General features: G+C 41.1%; 1 protein-coding gene across 1 annotated transcript in view; it reads right to left on the minus strand.

The window, feature by feature from the left end:
• The window catches only part of LOC122808574 (C-type lectin domain family 18 member A-like), a 694,180-nt gene that overhangs the window by 325,257 nt on the left and 345,123 nt on the right, over window positions 1-23,800 (minus strand). The window contains exon 6 of the mRNA XM_044079532.1: window positions 11,986-12,078. Within this exon, the coding sequence (XP_043935467.1) occupies window positions 11,986-12,078 (93 nt within the window). The remainder of the gene's footprint in view (window positions 1-11,985; window positions 12,079-23,800) is intronic.

Genomic DNA, 23,800 nt, shown 5'->3' on the forward strand with positions numbered 1-23,800 from the left:
GGTTTCAGTAGGGTCCATTGCAAATGCAGACAGCATGAAATACGTGGCTAGCAGAAGCAGGCCTAAGCACATGTCAGCTGTAAGCCCTGTGGGTGTGGCAGGTAAAACTCATAGTTTTCCAGCAGGTAACAAGACTAGTTCATTGAGGAGGACATGCTTAGTGCAGTGCAAGGGTGAGTCAGCCAAACCCAAATCAAGCTTTATTGTTAACTGTCACAATTGTGGTGCCAATCATATGTTTAGAAGAGAAAAGTGCTTAGCATTTGGTCAGCAATGCCACAAGTGTAAAAAACTGAGCCATTTTCAAAAGTTTTGCAAATCAAGTAAACCTCACACATTTATAAATAAGGGTCACTTAAGAAGCAAGTTGATCATATAAAGAGCTGCAACCCTAATTTCTATGCAGATGTTGTCTCAGTAATTGGGGAAAGGTTGATGAAGTAGAGTTGTTGGCAAAGAACAAAGTGATCTGAAGTAGTTAACTTCATTTGCTCAGCAACCTGTGGGTATCGGATCCGTCCTCGGATCCGAGCCGGCAGCTTTCCAAGCTAAAAGATCTAAGCTCTCAGCTCCTCCCCCCTTACCCATAACGCCCTGCCACCTCCCTCCAGTCCCCAGATCTCATTTGCTGCGGCTTCTGATAGCTTCTAGCGATGAGCTCTTGGCATTGGGTGTACGTTTAAAGAAACTTTAAAACTTTAAAACCTTTTTCTAAGTTCTCTTTTGTGTGTTGAGTGAGTGTAGTAGGCCCTTAGTTTCTGTCTATATACCTCTTATTTTTTTCCTTGTGGTAATTAAGTGTTTAAATTTAACTTTTTCCTTCCCCTTTACTGGAAGGAACATGTGTGGTCATGCGATGGCTGAAGGGCCTAAGGCCATTTTTTCAAAATGCACTGAGTGTGGCCATAAGCTGTCCCCAGCAGATGGCCACACTCAGTGCATTCTCTGCCTAGGGGTAGGCCACTTGTCTTCTGGCTGCCAAGTATGTGCGGCCTTCAACCTCTGGGCTTTGAGGCATAGGAGGAATAAGTTAATCCTGGCAGGCCCTTTGCCCGTGGATTCTTCTTCCTCCCTCCCTCTAAGGCACCAGCCGTGGCTGTCCTGCCTTCAGTTCCCCCTCCCCTGACTGGGACTCAACCTCCCTCTGTGTCTCAGGGAGAGGGGGACTCTTCTTCTAGAGAGAAGAGGCACAAGGATAGGAACTACATAAAAGCCATAAGAGGCGGGCAGAGTCTCATTCCTCTGCTCCGCCAGCTAAGGTAGCTATCCCTCCCAGGAGGGTCTCTGGGTCTCCACCCTCTCGGCTCCATTCCCCCCACTTTTCCCCGGAGCCGGAGGAGGAGTACCGGTCTCCCTCTAGGTCTTCGAGGCAGCCTTCCTGGCCTGCTTCGGCGACCTCTTCGAGGTCCACCAGAAGCATGTCTGATGCTGATTTGGACCAGATGATGCATCGATTCTTGCAGGCCCAGATGCAGATGGGGGTGTTCCTGCCTTCCCCCACTCCGGGGGGGGGGAGCTTGGCCCCTTTCTTTGCTCCAATTGCTTCTTCTCCGATTCGCTATCAGGTTTCGGAGTCTTTGGATCCGAGCCGTCTCAGACCCGGGGAGTCATCAGCGCTGACAGTGGTGGCTACTTCGATGCCGACAGCAACCTCGAGCATGTCGGATCCGAGCTATTGGGGCCGAGAGCCGAGCTTCGGAGCTGCAGGGGTGAGTGTGTCTTCGGCTCCGTTCCGGTCGGAGCTCACTCCCCTTTTGGGTCCGATCGCATCGGCTCTGACACCGGTCCTTGGGTCGGAGCTGAGGGGGCTGCTCTTGGAGCCAGGGGAGAGTGGTTCACCCTCGGCTTTTGACGTAGTGAAGAGGGTTCTGTTGAGAAGTTCCAGGTCCCTGGTCCAGACCACTGTTCCACCCATCACTCCCACGCATTTGGCCTATCTTCCATCGTCCGGCCCCAGGGACAGCCTGCGTCGGTGCTCCAGTTGGCTCCCGTAGGGGAGCAGGACCCCATTGGCGAGCCCTCCTCGAGCAGTCCCTCCGAGGAGGTGCCTCACAAACAAAAGTGCAAAAGGAGGCACATGGACTCCTTTGAGTCACTCACAGAGGACACAGACTTAGATGAAGGGGAAAGTTCCCCCAGGTCACCCCCTGAAGATGTCTCCTTCGGAGACATTATGGAAATGCTATGCATCAGAGGGGGGTGGTCTGCCCAAAAACCTTCCTCCGATGAGTCGGTGTTTCTGGAAGCGTTTGACACAGGCCTGTCTACCTCTTGGGTGTTCCCCCCGGCTGATCCCCTGGTAGACTTGATTACTACCAGGGCTTGGAAGGAGCCGGACACTGTGGAGCCAATCCCTAAAAGACCAGACAAAATACTCAGCCCCCTTTCTGACAGACAGGTGTGGAATAAAGGGTCCCCAGTAGATGCCATGGTGGTGGCGGCTGCCACTAAGAAGGAACTAGCACAGGAAAGTTCCTCGGTCCATCCTCCTGATAAGGAATCTCGGACGATGGACCATATTGGAAAGCAGATGTTTGCTTTAGCTACCTTTTCTATAAGGGTGCTGAATTACCTGGCACACATCATCAGGCTACAGTGGGACTTCAAAAATGAATACGCTGGAGCTCCCCCAGAGTCCATGGCGGCCGAGGACAAACGGACCTTCTCCGCTCGCATGGGCTGAAGAATTTTGGGTCCAGAGAGCCTTTCTCAGACTCGACCCATGCAACAGCCCTGAGGGCTTGCCCGGCTGTCCCTCTCTGGAGGCGGTCAGGGGACGTTTTTCGGATCACCTACAAAGTTGGGGGTCCATTACTACAGATTGTTGGGTGCTCCGAATAATATCCAGAGGTTACTCTATTCCCTTTCTGCATCTTCCCCCTTTAACAAAGCGCCTTCCCAATGTCCCACCCAATCAAAGGGAGGCGGCGGCTTCAGAAATTTCGAAGCTGCTAGAAAAACGGGCCATCCAGCATGTCCCCCCAGAGCAGTCCGGATTAGACAATTACTCCAGGTTCTTTTTGGTGCCAAAAAAGACGGGGGACTTAAGGCCAATTCTGGACCTGTCATCTCTAAACCTGTTTATTGCCAAAGAGAAATTCCAGATGGTCACTCGGCAATCTATTCTCTCTCTCTTACAGGAGAATGACTGGATGTGCTCCATAGACCTCCAGGATGCGTACTACCATATTCTCATGGACAGATGGTCCAGGAGTTTTCTCCGCTTTCGGCTAGGAGCCAATCACTTTCAGTTCAGGGTTCTTCTGTTCGGCCTCACCACAGCCCCCAGGGTGTTCACCAAGGTCATGGCAGTTGTAGCAGCCCACCTGAGACTTCAGGGAATTCAGGTCTTTCCTTACCTGGACGATTGGCTCCTCACTGTCCCCACCATGCATCTGCTTTGCTCCACCAGGGATTACTTCCTAGCCACGGCCCAGCATCTAGGCATTATTATAAATCTTCAGAAGTCATCTCTGCATCCTGTGCAAGTTCTGGATTTTATAGGGGCCAGGATAAATATGCGCCAAGCCAAAGCTTTCCTAACCACGGACAGGTTGCGCAACTTGTCACTACACATAATGGTGCTCCTGCAGTCTCCAGCCTCACCTGCCGAGTTGGTCCTGAGAGCCCTGGGCTCCATGGCAGCAGCCATAAGCCTGTCACCTTTAGCAAGATTGCATATGAGAATTCTACAGTGGACTCTTCAGATTCAATGGTCACTCCTACCCCATCCATTGGACTCGCCAATTCCCCTGAGCAGGGTTTGCAGGAGCTCCCTTCTTTGGTGGCTCCATTCCCCAGAGCTGCGGGAGGGGAGACCATTTGTGATGCCTCAGCCTCAAGCCACATTGACCACGGACTCTTCTCGCCTCGGGTGGGGGGGGCATTCTATGGGCAGAACCGTCCAAGGCATGTGGACTCCCTCTGCATATCAATGTCCTGGAGATGAGGGCGGTACTTCTAACATTGCAAGCCCTTCAGAACCTTCTTCCTCTGGGGACTATTGCAATCCAGACAGACAACATGGCTGTAGTCTGGTATATCAACAAACAGGGAAGCACCAGATCTTACCCTCTTTATCGAGAGGCTATGAGAGTTTTGGAATGGGCGATTTCCACCAACCGCTTTCTGATAGCAATGCACATTCTGGGTCGGTCCAACTTTTTAGTGGATAAGCTGAGTCACTCGATCCTCACACCTTACGAGTGGTCTCTAAAACCATCAGTAGCGAATCAGATCTTCCTCAGATGGGGTCAACCTTGCTGCGATCTTTTTGCTTCTCCTTCAAACACAAAATGCAGCGAGTTTTTTGCTCTGATTCCCCCTATGGGGGAGAGCCCGAGAGATGCCCTGGTGCATGCTTGGCCCCCCAGTCTCCTGTATGCTTATGCTCCTCTTCTGCTGATGACAAAATTTCTGCAGAAAGCTCATCGGTTGGGGAGCAAAATAATCCTCATAGCCCCATTCTGGCCTCGCCAGATCTGGTTCCCTTACCTGCGGTCTCACAGTGTAGTTCCTCCTTGGATCTTAGATCCTATTCCGGATCTGATCTCTCACCCTGCGGGATTACAGCCCCCAAACCTGGGCAACCTCAAGCTCATGGCTTGGTTGATCCAGTTCCACTAATCGCAAGGACTCCCGGTATCTCGTCTCCCATAAAATCTATTCTGGTAGCGGCGCATAAACCTTCTACTAGAAAGATCTACAGAAGTAAATGGAAGCATTTTTCCATATGGGCAAAAAATAGAGACTTAGATCCTTTTACTGCTCCCATCCCAATGGTTATTGACTTCTTATCCCATATCTTTGACCAAGGTGCTAGGGCTTCTACAATCAAGGTTCAAATGGCAGCTATTTCCCATTTCCACAATGGGGATAACCTTGGCTGCTTAGCTTCCGCTAAGATATGCAAAACCTTTTTGAAGGGCACCTTTCTGTTGAAACCTCCTGTCAAGAATGCGGTTCCACCTTGGGACTTAACCTTGGTTCTTCAGGCCTTGACTGGCCCACCCTTTGAACCGGTGGCTTCGGTTGAGTTAAAATTTTTATCTTGGAAAATGGCCTTCCTGATTGCAATTACTTCAGCCAGGAGAGTATCTGAGCTTCAAGCCCTTTTCATGAAACTCCCGTATCTGGTCTTCTATAAGGACAGAGTGTCTCTCAGGACTAACCCTTCTTTCTTGCCCAAGGTAGCCTCTGGATCCAATATCAAACAATCCATTAATTTGCCTGTGTTTTTCCCCAACTTTCAGAACAAAGGGGAATACAGATTGCACTTATTGGATGTACACAGACAATTGCGTTTCTACTTGCACAGGATGGCTACTACTAGGAAATCAGATCAACTGTTTGTTTCTTTCGCTAAACAATCTTTGGGTAAGCCTATTACGAAAGTTACCTTGGCCAGATGGATATCCCAATGCATCAGGCATGCTTATTTAGTCTCCGGCCAGCCTGAACCCTTGGGGGTCCATGCCCATTCTACCAGGTCTATGGCTACTTCTGCAGCATTCTGGTCGAGAGTACCTCTAGATGACATCTGCTCAGCAGCTACTTGGTCCTCTTCTCATACCTTCATTTCTCATTATAAATTGGATCTGATATCCAGGAGTAGGGCATCATTTGGCTCCACAGTGCTCCGGAATATCCTTCCTTGAGGTCCGCCCAAGGATTTAGGTAGCTGGGGACTCTGTCCCACAGGTTGCTGAGCAAATGAAGTTAACTACTTCAGATAAAGAAGTTATGTACTCCCCATAACATTCCATCTGAGTAGGTAACTTCATTTGTCTGCAACCGACCCCCCTCCTTCCCCCTAACCTGTTTTATGGTTATTCCATCACGCAGGGTTTCACCTGATCTTGCATTTGGTTAGGGTTCCTCTTTCGAGGGTTGTAGTCTGTTTCTTGTTTGGCAAACTCAATCTGAGGACTGGAGGGAGGTGGCAGGGCATTATGGGTAAGGGGGAGGAGCTGAGAGCTTGGATCTTTTAGCTTGGAAAGCTGCCGGCTCCGATCCGGGGATGGATCCAATACCCACAGGTTGCAGACAAATGAAGTTACCTACTCAGATGGAACATTATGGTGAGTACATAACTTCTTTTTTTGTACTATCCAAATCAATGGTAAATCCACTGAGCTCAAAGTAGGCACTGGTTCAAAGTGTAATGTTATGTCAGCAGACACTTTTGTAAAGGTGAGGGGTGGTGAGGAACATAATGTGGCCAGTTGTGTGAAACTTGTTGCTTATGGAGGTGAAGAAATTCAAACCGAAGGCTCAGTAGTGCTTTTATGTTGTTTGGCTAGGAACTGCTACAGCTTACTATTCTATGTAGTCCAATGACCTGTGCAATCATTACTGGGTCTCAGAGACAGTTTGAGAATGAATCTGCTTTCCTTTACCAAAGAAGTTCATCATATAAGCACGTGTCCCAGTTCCAGTTTTACTGAAGCTATTTTCTCAGAGTATGCTGATGTTTTCAATGAGAGGTTAGGCAAACTTCCAGTTGTGTATTCTATGAAGTTAGACCTAGAGGTCAGTCTAGTGGTCAGACCATGAAGAAAAGTTCCAATAACTATGCAGGACAAAGTTAAAGCTCAGTTGGATAAAATGGTGCAGCAAGGTGTAATTTGTCCCGTTACAGAACCAACTGAATGGGTGTTGTCCATGGTAGCAGCCCACAAAAAAGGCTCAGACAAAATCAGAGTATGCATTGACCCAAGAGATTTGAACAAAGCATTAAAGAGACTGCATCATCCTATGTGTACAATCGAGGAAGTCGCAGTCCTAATACCGAATGCTATTGTTTTTTTCTGTCTTGCATACAAAAAGTTCATTTTAGCAAGTGATGCTTGATCGCAAATCTTCACTACTGATTACTTTCAGTATCCCATTTAGAAGATATAGATTCCTTAGGATGCCATTTGGAATAAATTCTCCAAGTGATGTCTTTCATAGTGCAATGGAGCAAATTTTTTTGGGTTATCCTTGTGCCATAATAGTAGATGATTTATTTGTTGGAGGCAGTGGTGAAGAAGAACATGACAGAAACCTTAAGAAAGTTCTAGATAGAGCATGTGAAGTGAACTTGAAGCTCAATCCTCTGAAGTGCAAATTCAGACTACCAAAAGTTACATATGTAGGTCATTTATTTAATAGCACTGGCTTGTGACCAGACCCATCCAAGCAAGCAGCCATTCTTGAGATGCCAGCATCAAATAATGTTCAAGCTCTACAACTTTTTCTTGGTATGGTCAATTATTTAGGCAAGTTTATACCAGACTTCAGTGAGTTGACAGCATCTTTGAGAGAGGTAATGCACAAAAATGTTGCATGGTCTCGGTTGGAACAGCACCAGAGAGCATTTGAAGACCTTAAGGAGAAAATTGCCACCCCCACCTACATTAAGATATTATGATAGCAATAAACCAGTAATTCTTTCTTGTGATGCTTCAAAATTTGGTCTTGGTGCAGTTATTCTTCAAGAAGGCAGACCAGTAGCCTATGCATCTAGAAATCTTACCCAAACTGAAATGCAATATGATCAAATTGAGAAAGAACTTTTGGTAATAGCATTTGCATGTTCAAAGTTCCATAATTATATTTATGGTCAAGCTATTCAGATTGAAACTGATCAGCAGACTCTAGTAACTATTTTAAAAAAAGCCTAGGCATTCAGCTCCAGAGAGATTACAAAGAATGATGCTCAAATTGCAATAGTACAGCTTCAAAATGGTCAGTACAAAAGGCAAACTTCTTTATCTGGCTGATACCTTATCCAGATCACCCAGAAATACAATGAAACAGCTTAATGCAGAGAATTTTAACTTTGAGGCCATGAAAGTGTATAATTTTTCTACAAGACTTGATGAGTTGCGACATCATACAAAGACTAATCCAGTTTTGCAAAAGCTCAACCACCACTTTAATGTTGGATGGCCATCATAGCAATCTAGTTTACCACCTGAAATGCAAACCTATTTTCCATACAGAGATAAGATGTTGATGGAAGATGGCATTATTTTTAAAGGTCCTAAAATTGTTGTTCTTGCTTCCTTACAATGTGAATATATCCAGATTTTGCATCATGGTCACCCAGGTTCCAAATCTACCAAAAGAATGGCACGAGGACTAGTATTTTGGCCTTCTCTAGTAAATGATATTGATAAAGTACTTTTTTCTTGCTCAGTATTCAATAGCACTAAACTGCATTTGCAAAAAGAACCACTTCAGCTAAGTCAAGTTCCTGAACTACCTTGGTCAACAGTAGCAACTGATATATTTGTGTGGAACAATCAGCATGAGTGTTGGTAGACTCTTATTCAAACTGGTTTGAAATCGATTTACTACCTAATCTAACATCCACTGTTGTTATCACTAAGTTGAAACATCATTTCTCAGTCCATGGTAGTCCACACAAAGTTATTTCTGACCATGGTACCCAATTTACCAGTCAGTTGTTTCAGAAATTTGCAGAAGAATGGGACTTTGTACATGTTACTAATACTCCACAATACCCACAGTCAAATGGACTAGCTGAACATGCAGTACAGAGTGGAAAGCAATTATTAGAGAAGCCAAAGTGTGATAATACCAATGTCTTTTTAAATTTACTCAATCTCAGAAACATACCCTGCGATGATATACTTGGCTCACCTGCTCAGAGACTTCTATCTAGGCAAACCAGAACAACTTTGCCTATCAGTTCCAGTTTGTTGAGGCCTAAAGCAAAGAACAATAGAACAATCAGAGCACAATTATTCAAAAAGAAGTCCAGCTATGATAAATTGAGTAGATTTCTTCATGCATTGAAAGAAAGAGTGACAGTGAGGATACAAACGGAGAAAGGTTTTGACCGGATTGGTCAAGTATCGGGTATATGTGCTGAGCCGACATCCTACTTTGTAGAATCTGAGGGTGTGGAGTACAGGAGAAATCACGGATGTCTTCTTCTTGTATCAGAATCGATATCACAGCATAGATCTCCGACCATTCCAGACAATGTTCCTGTTGCAAAATGTGTCTTAACTTCTACCTTCATTCCTGATGATGTTCCCGATGTCCCCAAAGCTGAACATTCATTAGAGACAGCCCTAGTTGCTAGACCTAGTTCTAATTTCGATGTCACAAGATTTGGTCGTATTTCCAGACCTAGTGTGAAATACACAGCAACCTGGACATAATTGTCTATATGTATTTAGTTATGTATAATTGCATGACAAAGAATTACTTTGTATTAACTGCATGTCAATTAATGTCATCAATAACGCATGACCTATTTCTCAAAGAGGGAGGATAATGTGTGTCTTGTACCATTAAGAAGCATTTTAAGGACAGCACGTGCATATAAGTAGCAAGCACATGCTAACTTCAGTGCCATTTTGAGAGTGCAGTAAGAGAGTGAGCATGTATGAGTGTGATAGCTAGTTTATTTATAAGTTTATCTAAGTTAACGTTATTAAGCCTCAATCCTGATGTGGTTGTACATAATAATTGAACAGAACCCACAAATGTTTGTCGGTTTTATCCTGAACAGATGAGCGACCCCTGACAAACACAAAACAGGTTCAAAACATTTCCTGAGTATACAAGTAATGGTTATTATTGTCTAGTTATCAGTAAACAGACTAGGATGACTTTTCTGTATAGGGCTCTTTTCAGATGGATGGATAGATTTAGCCTTCTGTTACAGACAGACCTTTGAAAAAAGTTCATAGGTTCATAGGTAAGAACTAGGCTAACTGCCTTGCAGACCATTTTAAGTATAGCTAGTTTTCCTTTTTGTGCTTGAATTAACCCAACTCATTTGGTTTTGGATTGGTCTTATCCATCCCATGTTTGATAATTATATATTACCCCTAATGAGAATAACTGGGATCATACTATAGATAATTTGAGGGGACTCATGCATGGGATAAAGCATTTAGGAGATGCTTCTGTCCATTAGTAGTTTAAAGGGCAGTCCTGGAGTAGATTTTGTGATGCTCACCCATACACCCACATTGTCCTTGAAAATGGATAGGGAAGAACTTAGTTTTATATGGATAGGGAATCTGTTCCAGAACAGCGTTATCCTCTGCGAGATATACCTGCCCTTCCAAACCATGCTGTTGATGTTGCAGAAGAGGTTTAGATCCCTAGATCAAGTACTTTTGATGCCATTTGACTTGCTAAGTAGGATAAGAATAGCAGAAATGCCTCTACTATTACTATTTCTTTCAGAAAAAAACAAACATTTAGGCCATCTGAGCCAGCTGCAGACTTAGACTTCTCTTATGAATGATTCTATCAGCTATTTCATTATGTTTACTTTTTTATTCAATAACAAACTCCTACTGGACAGCTTATAAACTATATGGAAAGGTTTTGTAAACATAACTAACATAAAATATGTAGGCATGTTGAGTCTAGCTTTACTGCTGCTACATAGAGATAATTCTTATAGATGAATATATTCATATATCTATAAGCAGCTTTTATTTATTTATGTATTTATTTATTTTATTTATTTGATATTTGTTTACTGGGATAGCCCATCTGGGTTACATAACCTGTTTTCACCTGGGGGGAATGTTCCACATTTATGACTTCATTACACATTTATACAACTGGGTTACCTATATGAAACTACACATTTGGAAATTAGTGAACAAGCACTTATAGATACTTATACAATACTAAAACATTTCATACAAAATATTTAGAGTATAAATACAAAAACAAGTCATGATAAGCATTTAGAGTTTGCATACATTCACAATTAGAAAACTGGCTTCCTAGAGGTAAGAGTAATTGCTTAGACTGTACTTGCTTATTATGTAACAGATTGGAGTCAGTCAATCTGACTGCTTAGACCTTGGTCAGTACAGGTACAATGGCAGGGATGAGAAGGTACTTAGTTGTCAGTAGATGACTTGTCTTCCAAACTGTTACTGATGTTATTGGTAGATTAGTTTTAGAGGAGGGAAGATAGTGTATTATGAGAAGGTAATATAGAGGAGTAGAGGGGGGGTTAGCCTGGAGTTAGGCATTTTATAGATCTAAAGCAACTGTCTGTTATATTTGGACATTTGCAAGCATATTTACACAGACCAAAATGCTTTATCTTAGTTTTGAATTAAAACCCAGACCGATATTGATTATTAATAAACTGCAGCTTGTCATAGTAATAACACAATGTCATATTCTGTAAGAGTGCTACAGCCACATGATGTCTTTTAAAAGATAAGCAGATGAAGGCATGTCCTGTAAAACCTATTATACTTTTCAGATTTGTGTACTTAGAATACAACATGATGTTAAAACCTTTGTTTTCATTATAAAAACTGTTTCACATGTACAACTTAAAACAAGCAAGACAGAACAAGTATCATATCGTGTGAAGTGTCATGTACTATATTTACAGCTGTCACATATCATATGATGCTCATTATGTAAAGCTCTTATTAATTACTGAAAACACTTTTTTTTAATTAGATCATATAACAATTCAAGATACCATCACAGCTCCCAAGGGAGCGAAGCTTCAAGGAACTTATATGCAGCTCTTACCAACAAGCATGTATTCCTTTTAACAAAACTGAATACTCAATTGTTTTAGCAAGTCTTTCAGGAAAAAATAATTACATATGTGAATATTTCATGCAGTTATGATTCTGTCTGAAATTGCAAATCAGCAGCTAAGCCCTATAAGCTAAGTGTCTTTTCAAATTCAGGCTCTCCATCGGCCTTAACTGCAAGACAGTCTCGATCATAACAGTTGTGCTACTAGGAAATGTTAGGTTTTAAACAGCTCAAGACTATCAAGACTAGGGGAAGTAACATGGTTCTACATTATGGAGCCACCAAGCAGCTATTGGCATTTTACTAAAAACATGAAGATAAGTTGGCTCCTAATTCTGTCACTGTCATCTGTTAAATGCCAATGTTAAATGTTAATATGAGAACATTTCAAAATGATCAGTTATTTTTGCGAGTTGTTACTCCTACCATTGCATTCTGCACCTGCGTATCCAACATCACATATACAGGAGCATTCCTCTTCTTTAAATTTTCCATGGATGCACGGTACGCTGCATCTGACTGTGAAGAGAAAAAAAATAGGAAGGAATTGAAATGCACACTGTCTGCTGCTGTAAAACATGATACACATGATCATTGAAGGTGGCAAGGATCAGTATTACATTCATGTGGATCTTGGTCTAGCAGAACACAAGCCACCGCTATAATGATATGCGTACTGCAGGTTGGAGGCCCATGCACGTCATCATCACCAGTCATATCAAATTATCAATACTTCCACATTTAGGATTTAAATGTCAAAGTGAGAGTGCTGAAGCTACAAACACAATAAGTATTACAATATTTTGCAGGCTCAAACAATAACTAGTGAATTTCTTAGGTCCCTTTATGTCATGCATTTAAAAAAACATTGCATGATAAGCTGACATGTCTGTGATGGAGTACTGCTATCTCATAACAACAAAACTGAAAATACCCCATTATTCAGTTAAACGTTGGGGGGGGGGGTTGTCCTGACAAGCAATATGCACAAAGCTGGAACCAACCCAAGATTTGACAACAGTCTGACAGGGGACACATTTGAGTAGAGACAGTTTTAGTATCCCCAATTTAGCTTCTGTTGATGGACTTCCCTCTTACCATCTCATTCTAAATGTGTTGACTCTGGGGGTGGCCTTCCCCCATAACTTCTCATACTAAATGTGTTGACTCTGGGGGTGGCCTTCCCCCATACCTTCTCATTCTAAATGTGTTGACTCTGGGTGTGGCCTTTCCCCAAACCTTCTCATTCTAAATGTGTTCACTCTGGGGGTGGGCTTCCCCCATACCTTCTCAGTCTAAATGTGTTGACTCTGGGGGTGGCCTTCCCCCATACCTTCTCATTCTAAATGTGTTGACTCTGGGGGGGGGGGGCTTCCCCCATACCTTCTCATTCTAAATGCGTTGACTCGGATTACTGCACCCTATGAACAGGGGCACACCGCAGACTTTATTTTCATAATTATGGGTACTTATAATTTCAAGCATTCCAAATATAACAGCTGCTATGTAAAGAGTGATTAGTGCTGTATCGGAGATGATACATTTAGTTTAAATGTGTACTTTTTTGTAGGATATGTTGCACCCCATGTGCCTGCTGAAGCTGGGGTTATGTCCCACACTCCAAATTTTAAATATACTAAACACCAGAGTCATGCCACCTCAGATTAAAGGAAACCACCAACTTTTACAAGAAAACCACTTTTTTTCCTTTTATTTATTTATTTCTTGACCAGGAAAGTCCAAATGGGCAATGACCCATTTTCAGCAGGGGCCCAGGAAGAAGAGTGCCACAAATTACATTCTGATTGTACATATTAAAAAAGGATAGAAATGAAGTTGTATAGAGAGCACAGTAAACAGAAATGCAGTTTCAGCATAAGTAAACCAAGTGCAGGTGTCCATACAGCATATGAAGTACAAATACGGTTGTATATACAGCATGGGGGAGCAAGAATACATAGAGCTTACACTTCTGAACATAAGAGATAATTAACAGGAAAAGTCCATGATGACAGCTTGGATGATACGTGTAGCTGCAACACTTTTATACAGCTGAGAGAAACGAGGCTTGAGAGATAGAGAAAAGGAAGGAGGATGGTGTTGGGAGTTGGACTAATGGTTAAAGTGTTTCTCTAACAAACAAAAAGTGCAGGGTTTAATTCTCACATTTGAAGGGAACTGGCTAGGCTAAATATGGCCTGCAGGTGCAGATAGCCTACTTCTTACATAAGTTAAATGAGGTGTAAAGGAAGTTAAAAGATTTGCCTTAAATTATGTTAGGTGTGTGGCTGGGTCTTTTCAGGTGTAATGCACAAACACAGTCATTTGAGTTGAGATTTGAAATTAGGTAGCTTCTGTATTAGTCTGATTTCAAGGAGGATGGAGTTACAGAGTTCTGAGACATAGCTAGAATAGAGAGAGACTTGTATGTGTTATTACTGAAGTTGGTTGTAAGTAGGAGGGATTTTTTTGCTGGATCGCAGTTGTGTTCTTGTTTTTTTATTTTATTTTATTTTCACCCTTTTTAGAGGTTTGGTTAGAGTGCATTCAATTGTGCAGTACTAATTGGACTAATAAGTTGACAAGTACAATATAGACTCCATTGCTGCACATTTTATATGTCTGAACTGAGGGGACAAGGTGCTCTTAAAACCGTTGTCTCAAAAATAAATTCAAGGGCAGAAGGAATGTGTTAATGTCCCTGCTCATATAGTGTGAAATTGTTTATGTAATGTAGTTATATAAGATTATAAACTTTTTGTCAGGTACATATATGATACCAGTTATTTTTTTATATGTGATGATTGATACTACCCTTTAAACGTACACACACACACACACACACACACACACACACACACACACACACACACACACACACACACACAATTATATATACACAGATACACCAAAGCACACAAATTATATGAAAGTATATAAAACATACATATGCATATATAAAACACACACACTTAGGGCCCCTAGCAGTTAATCGAGTTTTCAGAAACTCAAAATTCATGTGGTGGAGACCATGTGATCAAGTTTTTGAAAACCTGAATCTTTCGAATGGAGATTGTGGTAGAGTGGGGATCAGGAAATTTACCCTTTTCCACATTGTAGTGTGATCTCAGAGTTGGTATATATAATTTTCAGGGGGTGTGGGGGGATCAGCCGCACACAAGGGGTTCAGGGGTGCTTGTCCTCCTGTAAAAACATAAAAAAGATAGATTTTTGTGTTTTTTGTGGGGTTTTTTTTTGATGTTTGAGTTTTCAGAAACTTGATCATATGGTCTCGACTGTATGAAATATATATATATATATATATATATTTATACGTGTGTGTGTGTGTGTGTGTGTGTGTGTCTATGTGTATGTATATATATATATATATATATATATATATATATATATAGACACACACACACACACACACACACACACACACACACACACACACACACAAAACATTTTTGGGTGTATTCAATTGAATGTTTGTGTAATATCTCCTTCATTGAGTTCTGGTGATATCATTTTTGCTTCCTTCCATATAAAAGGTTGTTTTTTTCTGCTTTAAAATAGCACTAACGAGGCTGCATATTGCAGAGAAACCCCGGTCTGCTTTTTTTCTCAGGGCTTCTTTGCATTTGTACTTTCAATAAATTGGACTATGCACATTGATGCTGGATTTTTATGATATATATATATATATATATATATATATATATATATATATATATATATATATATATATATATATATATATGTATATATAGTTCCCCTTCATAATCTCGAAATACTGAAATCTCGAATTTCAATATTCCGAGACCATAAAGGCGAATTTTTAAAATAGCAAAAGTGCATAATCGCCAAATTTGAATATCTCAAATGGTTATGGCTTTACACTTCGTTACTTTCGGTGTTTTCTGTGGATGGTGTATGGTGTCTTGTGTGGATCTAGGTGCGATTTAAGGTAAGTGAGTGTTTTGTACAGGTTTTGGGTGGGAGTTTGAATGTATGTGAGTGTGTTTGTAAGTTGTACATGTGGGTTAGGGTAGGCAGGTGAAAGTGTGAGTGTGTAAGTGCTGGATGTGTTGGCGTTTGTATATGTGTGATGTGTGTGTCTGTGTGTGGGAGACTGTGGAATGCCTGGGTGTGAGTTTGCTGTCTTTTCTTGGTTGTGCGATCTCGGAGTTAGTATATATAAGTAGGGTATATAAGTAGGGGGGGTATGTAGTGTATGTGTGTTGATTTGTGTTGTTGAGTTTGTGTATTTAGTCTGGGTAGCATAGTGTATGTGTTGTGTGGTGTGTATATATTCACAATTTTTGTATTTCGCGGTTTTGGGGTTTCGGGATTTTGAACGTTCGCCTTTATGCTTTCGAGATACTGAAATTCGAGATTTCAGTATTTTGAGATTATAAAAGGGAACCCTATATATATATATATATATATATATATATATATATATATATATATAAACAGTGGATATAAAAAGTGTACACAGCCCTGTTAAATTTGGACAACTGAATTGTACAGGTTATAGATCACATTAAAGGTGGGAAAAGTTTTAAAATTATTTATTGTGGTCTCATTTTTTTATATCACAAAAACCTGACTTTTTAACAGGGGTGTGTACACTTTTTATATCCACTGTATATATGAAATATATGTTATAATATATGTTCCTCTAAAATGATTGTAATATGTTTGGTAGCTGTTCTGCCAACAAGATTTGCTTGACAGATGAGGTGGTTGAATGTGCCTATGCCGGACTGCAGTAATAGCAGGAATGGGAAATATGCCTTTTCCCTGCAATTGTGCCTCCTTCCTTAGATCACTGTTGCAATGTTCCATTGCTTGTAGGTTATCCTGTCCAGGGTAATCTGATGTCAAGCCAGGTTTCCAGAGCTGAAAAACTTTCTTGACTCCCCATATATCTGGATTGGGGTACATAAGTGAACATATGGATGTAGGATCCTCAGACTATTTGCCACCAGTCCAAATGCAGAAGTTTCACTAACCTCAGTCTGAATACTATGTCTTTGTGCCATTACCACTGTCAAGGCTTGGTTATTTTTCTAGTTTTTTTCTTAAAATATTTGTTAATGTCAGCTAAGAGGGGGGAAGTGCGACTATGGAAGGCAGATTCTTCACAAAGACTTCTACTCTAAGTGTTTGTTTTTCTTAGGAGCTGAGCATGATTACTGTAGCTGTAAGATTTGTCAATCATGTATGTATTCCTAAAACTATGAAAATTAGGTTAGCTTCCTTAATTACTTACTGGAGACCCAATGTCTCAAGAGCCTTACACTTAACAAAATGGCGGAAATCACAGCCTTGCATGCTCTGCTCACACCCAAGAAATAGTACAAAAAAACCCAAAAAAAAACAATAATTCATCTTTCCAGTCCTACCTGAATATCCCCAATGAGATGCAATAAGAACTTGCATTATGTCTGAATACTTCAGAAATGCTCACTGCCATTACCCTGTTGAAGGCCGGTATGGCATCTTTACTCACACATCTGATGAGACTAAATCTCTTACCACTAACCCAGGATGACTATTTCTGAGGGACCAGAGGGCGTCACTCAAATTTTAATGAGAAGAGGTACCTGGCTACTTTATCAAAGCCTATCAAAGTTCCGCACTGCACAGCTTTCATAAAACAGATATCTCAGTGAAGAAGAAACCATCTGCCGTTACCCTGTTGAAGGCCAGTATGGCATCTTTACACACACATCTGATGAGACTAAATCTCTTACCACTATGGGAGAGAAGGGGGAACCCAGGATGATTATTTCTGAGGGACCAGAGGACATCACTCAAATTTTAATGAGAGAAGAGGTACCTGGCTCCTTTATCAAAGCCCATCAACGTTCCGCACTGCACAGCTTTCATAAAACAAATATCTCAGTGAAGAAGAAACCATCTTATCATCATTTATTTATTTTATTTATTTATTTTACATTTGTTTACTGGGATAGTCCGATTGGATATATGTCCATTTTCAGAGGAGGCCCAGGGAGAATAGCTCTACGATAATAATACACATTGAACATTTAATAAATGCTAGTTTCAAGCAGATTACAGTCATAAGCAATACCAGCATTTAGCACATATAGTACTAACTTATTATAAAACACTTTACAAAACATAACATTATTTTCAAAGTTATATATACATAACATTACATTCAGGTTTAAGACACATTGAGCAGCAGTTATACAATTGACCCTTCCTGAAATGGTGTGGTAGAAAAAAGTTAGAAGAAGTTGAAGGCAAGGCACTTAAGTAATAGAGAGGTCACTAGTCGGGGTTAGTTCAAGGATATAACCAATGAGTTTTGAAGTATTTCTTGAGTTTGTTTTTGAATTGAGTTAGCGAGGGTTTGAGGGTCAAGTCAGCTGTGAGTCTGTTCCATGTTTTTTCAACAGAGTTGGCAAACAGAGAGTCCCCAGCTGAGTAGTTGGATTTGTATGTTTGAACTAGGAGTCTAGTGGATGATCGCAGTGGCCGGGTGCTGGTGTAGGGGCTGATAATATTTTTTAGTGCAGGTGTATTTTCTGGTTGGTAAAGGACTTTATGTGCCACTATTAGCTGGTTGAACTGCAGTAGGCTGGGCAGTTCAAGCCATCCTAGGCAATTTAGGTTGTGACAGTTGTGTGTCTGGTAGGCTGTGCCAGTAGCAAATCTGGCAATGTGGTTATAGCAGGATGATAGTTTATTAAGATCTGTTTGTTTAAGTTGGAGAATAGAGATGAGGTTTAGAGAAGAGTTGATAGTAGATGGGAATGGGCAATTGCAGTTCTAGCAAGTGGAGTAAGGAAAGGTTTGATTCTGTAAAGAGAGCCAAGTTTTTTATTAATGATTTTGATAGTTTGACTGATATGCACATCAAACTTCAGGTTATCAACTATGACAGCCAGTAGTTCAGTTTGGGCTTCTGGGGAGATGATAGTGCCATTGTTAGCAGTTATGTTGAAGGATGGCAGGGAGTCCTGCGTGTGGGGGAGAAGAAGAGCAGTTTAGTTTTGTTGGGGTTTAGGATTAGATGTTGATTGGAGAGCCATTTTTCCACTGTATTGAAGGTGTTTTGGGTTAATGTGAATAAAGTAGCTGGTGAGGTGTCAGAACAAATCAAGGTGGAGTCATCCGCATATTGAATGCAGGTAGCATCTTGGATGATTGAATGAAGGTCATTGATAAAGATGGAGAAAAGAAGGGGTCCTAATATCGAGCCCTGGGGGACTCCTAATGTGATGGGTAGGCGAGATGATAGCTTGTCCTGCCATAGGACTGCCTGTTGCCTGCCCTGCAGGTAGGAATGACACCATTGGAGTGCATGGTTGTTTAAGGAGAAGGCCTTCAAGGTATTTATAAGCATTTTGTGGTCAACCATGTAAAAAGCCTTGGATAAATCTAGAAAGAGTGCTGAGGATAGTTTATTATTGTGGTTGTGGTTAATGACATTAGAGAAAGAGAGGAGGGCAGAAGTAGTAGTGTGGTGTGGCTTAAACCCATGCTGAAAATTGGACAACAGCTTGTTCTTTGTGAGATAGTGCATGAGCTGTATGTTTACACACTTCTCCATAATTTTAGCTGAAGGTGGCAGAATAGCTATGGGTCAAAAGTTTGACAGTTCAGTGAAACTGCCTCCTTTATGGAGAGGTATGACATGGGAGATTTTCCATATAGTGGGTACAGTAGCTTCAGATATAGCTCTGTTGATCAAGATTGAGATGAGGTATGCTATGGTGTCAGTACCCTTTTGCAGATAGTCTGCTGGGCGGAGGTTGGTAACCAGGGTGGTGGGTCTTAGTTTCTTAAGTAGGGCATGAATAAGTTGAGTAGGAATAGGTTGGAAAGTAAAGTATGTTTGGGTACTGGGTGTGGCTGCATTAGAATTAGAGCCATTGGGAACGAGTTGGCTGGTTAGAGACTGGATAGTCTCTGTGAAGAAGCTGTTAAAGTTATTAACAATGTCTACTGGGGATTTTTGTTGGGAAGCTGAGGGGAGGGTGGAGTGGCAGTTTGGCCTGGGTGGAGTAGTTTGTTTATTCCTGCCCAGAATGTTTGAGGTTTGTTTTGGTGTTTTTGCAGTAGATGGTAGTAGTGGTTCTTTTTGTCTAAGGTTATAGATTTTTTGGTGTCATTCCTTAGCTGTCTGAATCTTAGTTGATCAAGTGGGGCTTTTGTTTTTCTGTAGGTGGCCCATGCTTTGTTTTTGAGTGAAATTTTGGTTTTGGTATCCTTAGAAAGCCATGGTACAATATTAACTTTGGTTCTAATAGAGCGGCTGGGAGCAGGGAAGTTAAAAATAGCAAGGAATTTGGTGTAAGTATGCTACTGCTTCATCTAGGGGGAGACGTTTTAGTACTGACCAGTTGCATGCCTTAAGTTCATTTTGAAACTTAGTGAGAATGAAATTCTTGTTGTTTCTTAATGTTCTATAGGTGGGTTGGTAGGAGCAGTCTACTTTGAGCTTGATTACATAGGTGAGACAGTGGCCACTTAGGTCATCAGGCAAAGTGCCTGATTTATAGGATTGAAGATGGGTATTGACGAGTATCCAGTCTAGGTTACTTTCCTTGTTATTGGGTTTTCCTGTCCTGGTGGAGGAGGTTATGATTTGAGTAAATCCATATAGGTTTATGTGGGTTGTGGGGGTTTCACAAGAGCAAGTGTTCCAGTCAATGTTGAAATCTCCAAGAACAATTGTTTCTTGGGGGTAGTTATTGGATAACCAATATAAGAAGTCTTCTAAGGTTTCTGTGTTCCTCCCTGGGGGAATGTAGACACAGACAATGTTTACATTTTTGTTTTTATTAGTTTGTAGTTTTGAGATAAGAATGCCAGCATTATTGAACTGGGGTGGTTGTTGAGTGTCTATGCTGACAACTAGGGTAGACTTGTAAAGTATGGCTACTCCACCACTGTTTCTGGTGGTACGGTCTAGTCTAAACATATTGTATCCTGGTGGCAGAATCTCATGGTCCTTGGTGGCAGGCTTTAGCTACGTTTCTGTTAGGCGTAATATATCTGGGGAATGAATAGCTAAGAAGGCATGCAGGTGCTGAGTTTTGTTATTTATGCTCCTAGTGTTTAGATGGCAGGCTAGCAGTGAGTTAGGAGATCTATTTATTGGAGCTATGGTGGTAGGGGATATAGTAGGGGGATTAGGATCAACAGCTGGGGATGGACCAGGGTTTGGGTGGATGTCGCCATCCTTTGTGAGGTTGTAGTGTATTCTGAGTATGAGTTTTAAGATTTTGAATAAAGTTTTGTAATAGTGTCTAGTTTTAGGACTAATGTAACTAGGTCTAGTAAGATGGTAGTATTTAGGGGTTAATGGGGGTAAGCATGAGGGAAGTGAGTAAGGGTGCATTACTATCTGTTGTAGATGGATGGATGTTTGGAATTTAGGGTACTGGAAACCTGTGTGACCTTAACATTCGTAGGCGGTTAGGAGATATGGGATGAGTAACAGGGGTAGAAGTAGAGTTAATAAGACTATTTTGGGTGATAGCATATCTACTGAATGAGACTTGAAACTTAGGCAAAAGGAATAGTAGAGTTAGAGGATTGGTGGTATCAGATTGAGGGTGGTACTGTTGAATGAAAAGTTGTCACTGATTGGTTTAAAAAAGTGGGGTGTGGTCTAATACCAATAAATGTAGCAGCAGCAGGGGTGGGAGGTATTTGGAGGTAGGGTGGGGTGCGAAGCAAACCCGAGCGAAGCGAGAGCAAGCGGAGTAGGGTCAAAACCAATGCCTGTACTAAGTTGTAGCAGTTTAACCTGTTTGAAGAAAGAGGGGGGTGGAGGAAAAAAGAAGGCAATAGGAGTGGTTAGAGGGATACCTTGATTGACTCAAGACACCACACCAGAGGTAGGTTGAATGTAAGGGCCTAAAATCTGCACTCAGCACTTTAATGTTACTTGCACTCAGCACTTTAATTTTACTTATGTATAGCAGGAAAGACAGACCAACAGTATACAATTTTGAGGATTTTTACAAGGGTTACTTGTTCAAATGTCAGACAAGTAAGTAAAACTTTCAACAGAAATCTATGTCTGAGTGTTAAAAAGCCAGAAAGATACAAGGTATACCTGTACAAATTAGGGTCAGAGAGACAAATGTAAGAGTCAGTGTACTTTAGTTACAGGGGAAGGAGACAAACACTCAAGTAGAAAAAAGCCCTATGGCTGACCAAAATGGTGACTTGCTTAATTACACAGCACTGTAAGAGAAAGCTTAACAAATGCTTTTTATATGCATAACCTACTCTGATTAATTGCTGGGAGAAACAGTTTTTGTTGTGGTGGCCAACTGCAATCCTGTAGACATCATTATACAAGAGCTGCAGTATGCATGTGAAGATACATCTAGAGTTGAATCTGATTAATTGCTGGGAGAAACAGTTTTTGTTGTGGTGACCAATTGCATTCCTCTAGACAATGTTATACAGGAGCTGCAGTATGCTAGTGCAGGTACATGTAGAGTTCAATCTGATTAATTGCTGGGAGAATCAGTTTTTGTTGTGGTTGCCAGTTGCAATCTTGTAGACACCATTATGCAGGAGCTGCAGTATGCTAGTGCAGGTACATGTAGAGTTCAATCTGATTAATTGCTGGGAGAATCAGTTTTTGTTGTGGTTGCCAGTTGCAATCCTGTAGACACCATTATGCAGGAGCTGCAGTACGCTAGTGTAGGTACATGTAGAGTTCAAACTGAGTCACACCAGCTCAGCCAAGGGTGGAAGAGAGAAGGAAATCCTAACTACTTAGATTTGAAAATGATGATTTGATTGATCCTCCTTCCTTGAACTGCTGTCGTCTCCTGCCTCCTCCTTTGAAAAGGCAGCATGAATACTGAATAGAGAAGGAGGAGAAATCTGACTCAGATGAAGACAGGCTCATCCACCCCCCCCAACAAAAATCCTTACCCCTACATTTCTGCAGTTTCACTGAAATCAGTGCACAGTGTCTGAGTAAAGAAGGGGGTAATTTTAACAAAAATGTCTATTCCAATTTTGTTAAACACATTGCAGCATTCACTCAGAATCTCATGATATATTGGTGGGTACCACAAATATGCCTACATAATCATTAGATTGCCTCTGAAGCTAGTAGCACAATTTAAAGAAATTTTAAGGGTAGTTTTCCCAGTATTATTGCTTGAAAATTTCAAGACAGTGTGGTCTATGATTTTGGAGACAGAACCCTTCATACCCAAGAGTCTAAAATAAACACTGTAAAATTTTCGAGTAGCTTTTCATTCAAATGCAATGGGATTGAGGATTTAACATCAAAGTCCAGTTTCGTCAACTATTTTGTTATGTTTTATAGTTAGGGGTTAGTGTGTGGGAATAGTTTTGTGGTTGTGGGGGCTGTGGTTTTCTTTTTATTTTAGGGTGCCTTTGGCACCCGTTGTATAATAGTGCTGGTAAGGGTGATTCTCCCTTATTTTTCCGTCACCTAACAGTGAGTATGAACTCAGAGTTGGTTTATTTAAGTAGAAGGGTATGAATAAGGGCTTGCCACTTTGCAAAAAACTTTTTTTTGCAATTTCGATAGACTAAGAGTTAAGTGTTTTTCAATGTTTTGACTTTCGTCTTTTAGTCAAACTCAGAAATACATACCATGTTTAGGACTTAAATCATATCTTTAAATACTTATATTTTCACTAGATTTGTTTATTTTCCTCTGAACAGAACTGAAAGTTACACTTTTGATTTCAGGAGTTTTCCAGATCTTGCTTGTCATTAATTTCATAAGGCCATTCTGACCTCAGTTTGACTCTGCCTTCAAATATCAATTTATCTTTAATGTTTTGAGTTACTCTTATGAAGGTTTCAGGACACATGTATTGCACAATGTAATATAATTTTGGGAAACAACAACATATTCTCACATGCCTGCATGCCTGCTAGAAGAAATAAAAAACGCATATTTTGCTGTGGTGTATAAAATGACAGAAATATAAATATCACTTTTTTCTGAGGACAGTAATATTTTAGTTTTATTTTCCATAACAACACACTAACAATTTAGCTACATGCTGAGTTTATCAGCTAGAAAAATATATATGCATGTTGGAAAATATAAAAAACAAAAATTGCTACTGAATGGCTATATAAAACTATAGGCCTTCTAACAACTGCGGACCATATCTTTCCAACTGCATAGAATGTTATAGCAAACCTTTTAAAAACAAAATCTAGCAGAAACATACTAAAA

Source organism: Protopterus annectens, chromosome 8.part0 (assembly GCF_019279795.1).
Source record: "Protopterus annectens isolate FY-2018-M chromosome 8.part0, PAN1.0, whole genome shotgun sequence".
In the NCBI taxonomy this organism is placed as follows: domain Eukaryota; kingdom Metazoa; phylum Chordata; order Ceratodontiformes; family Protopteridae; genus Protopterus; species Protopterus annectens.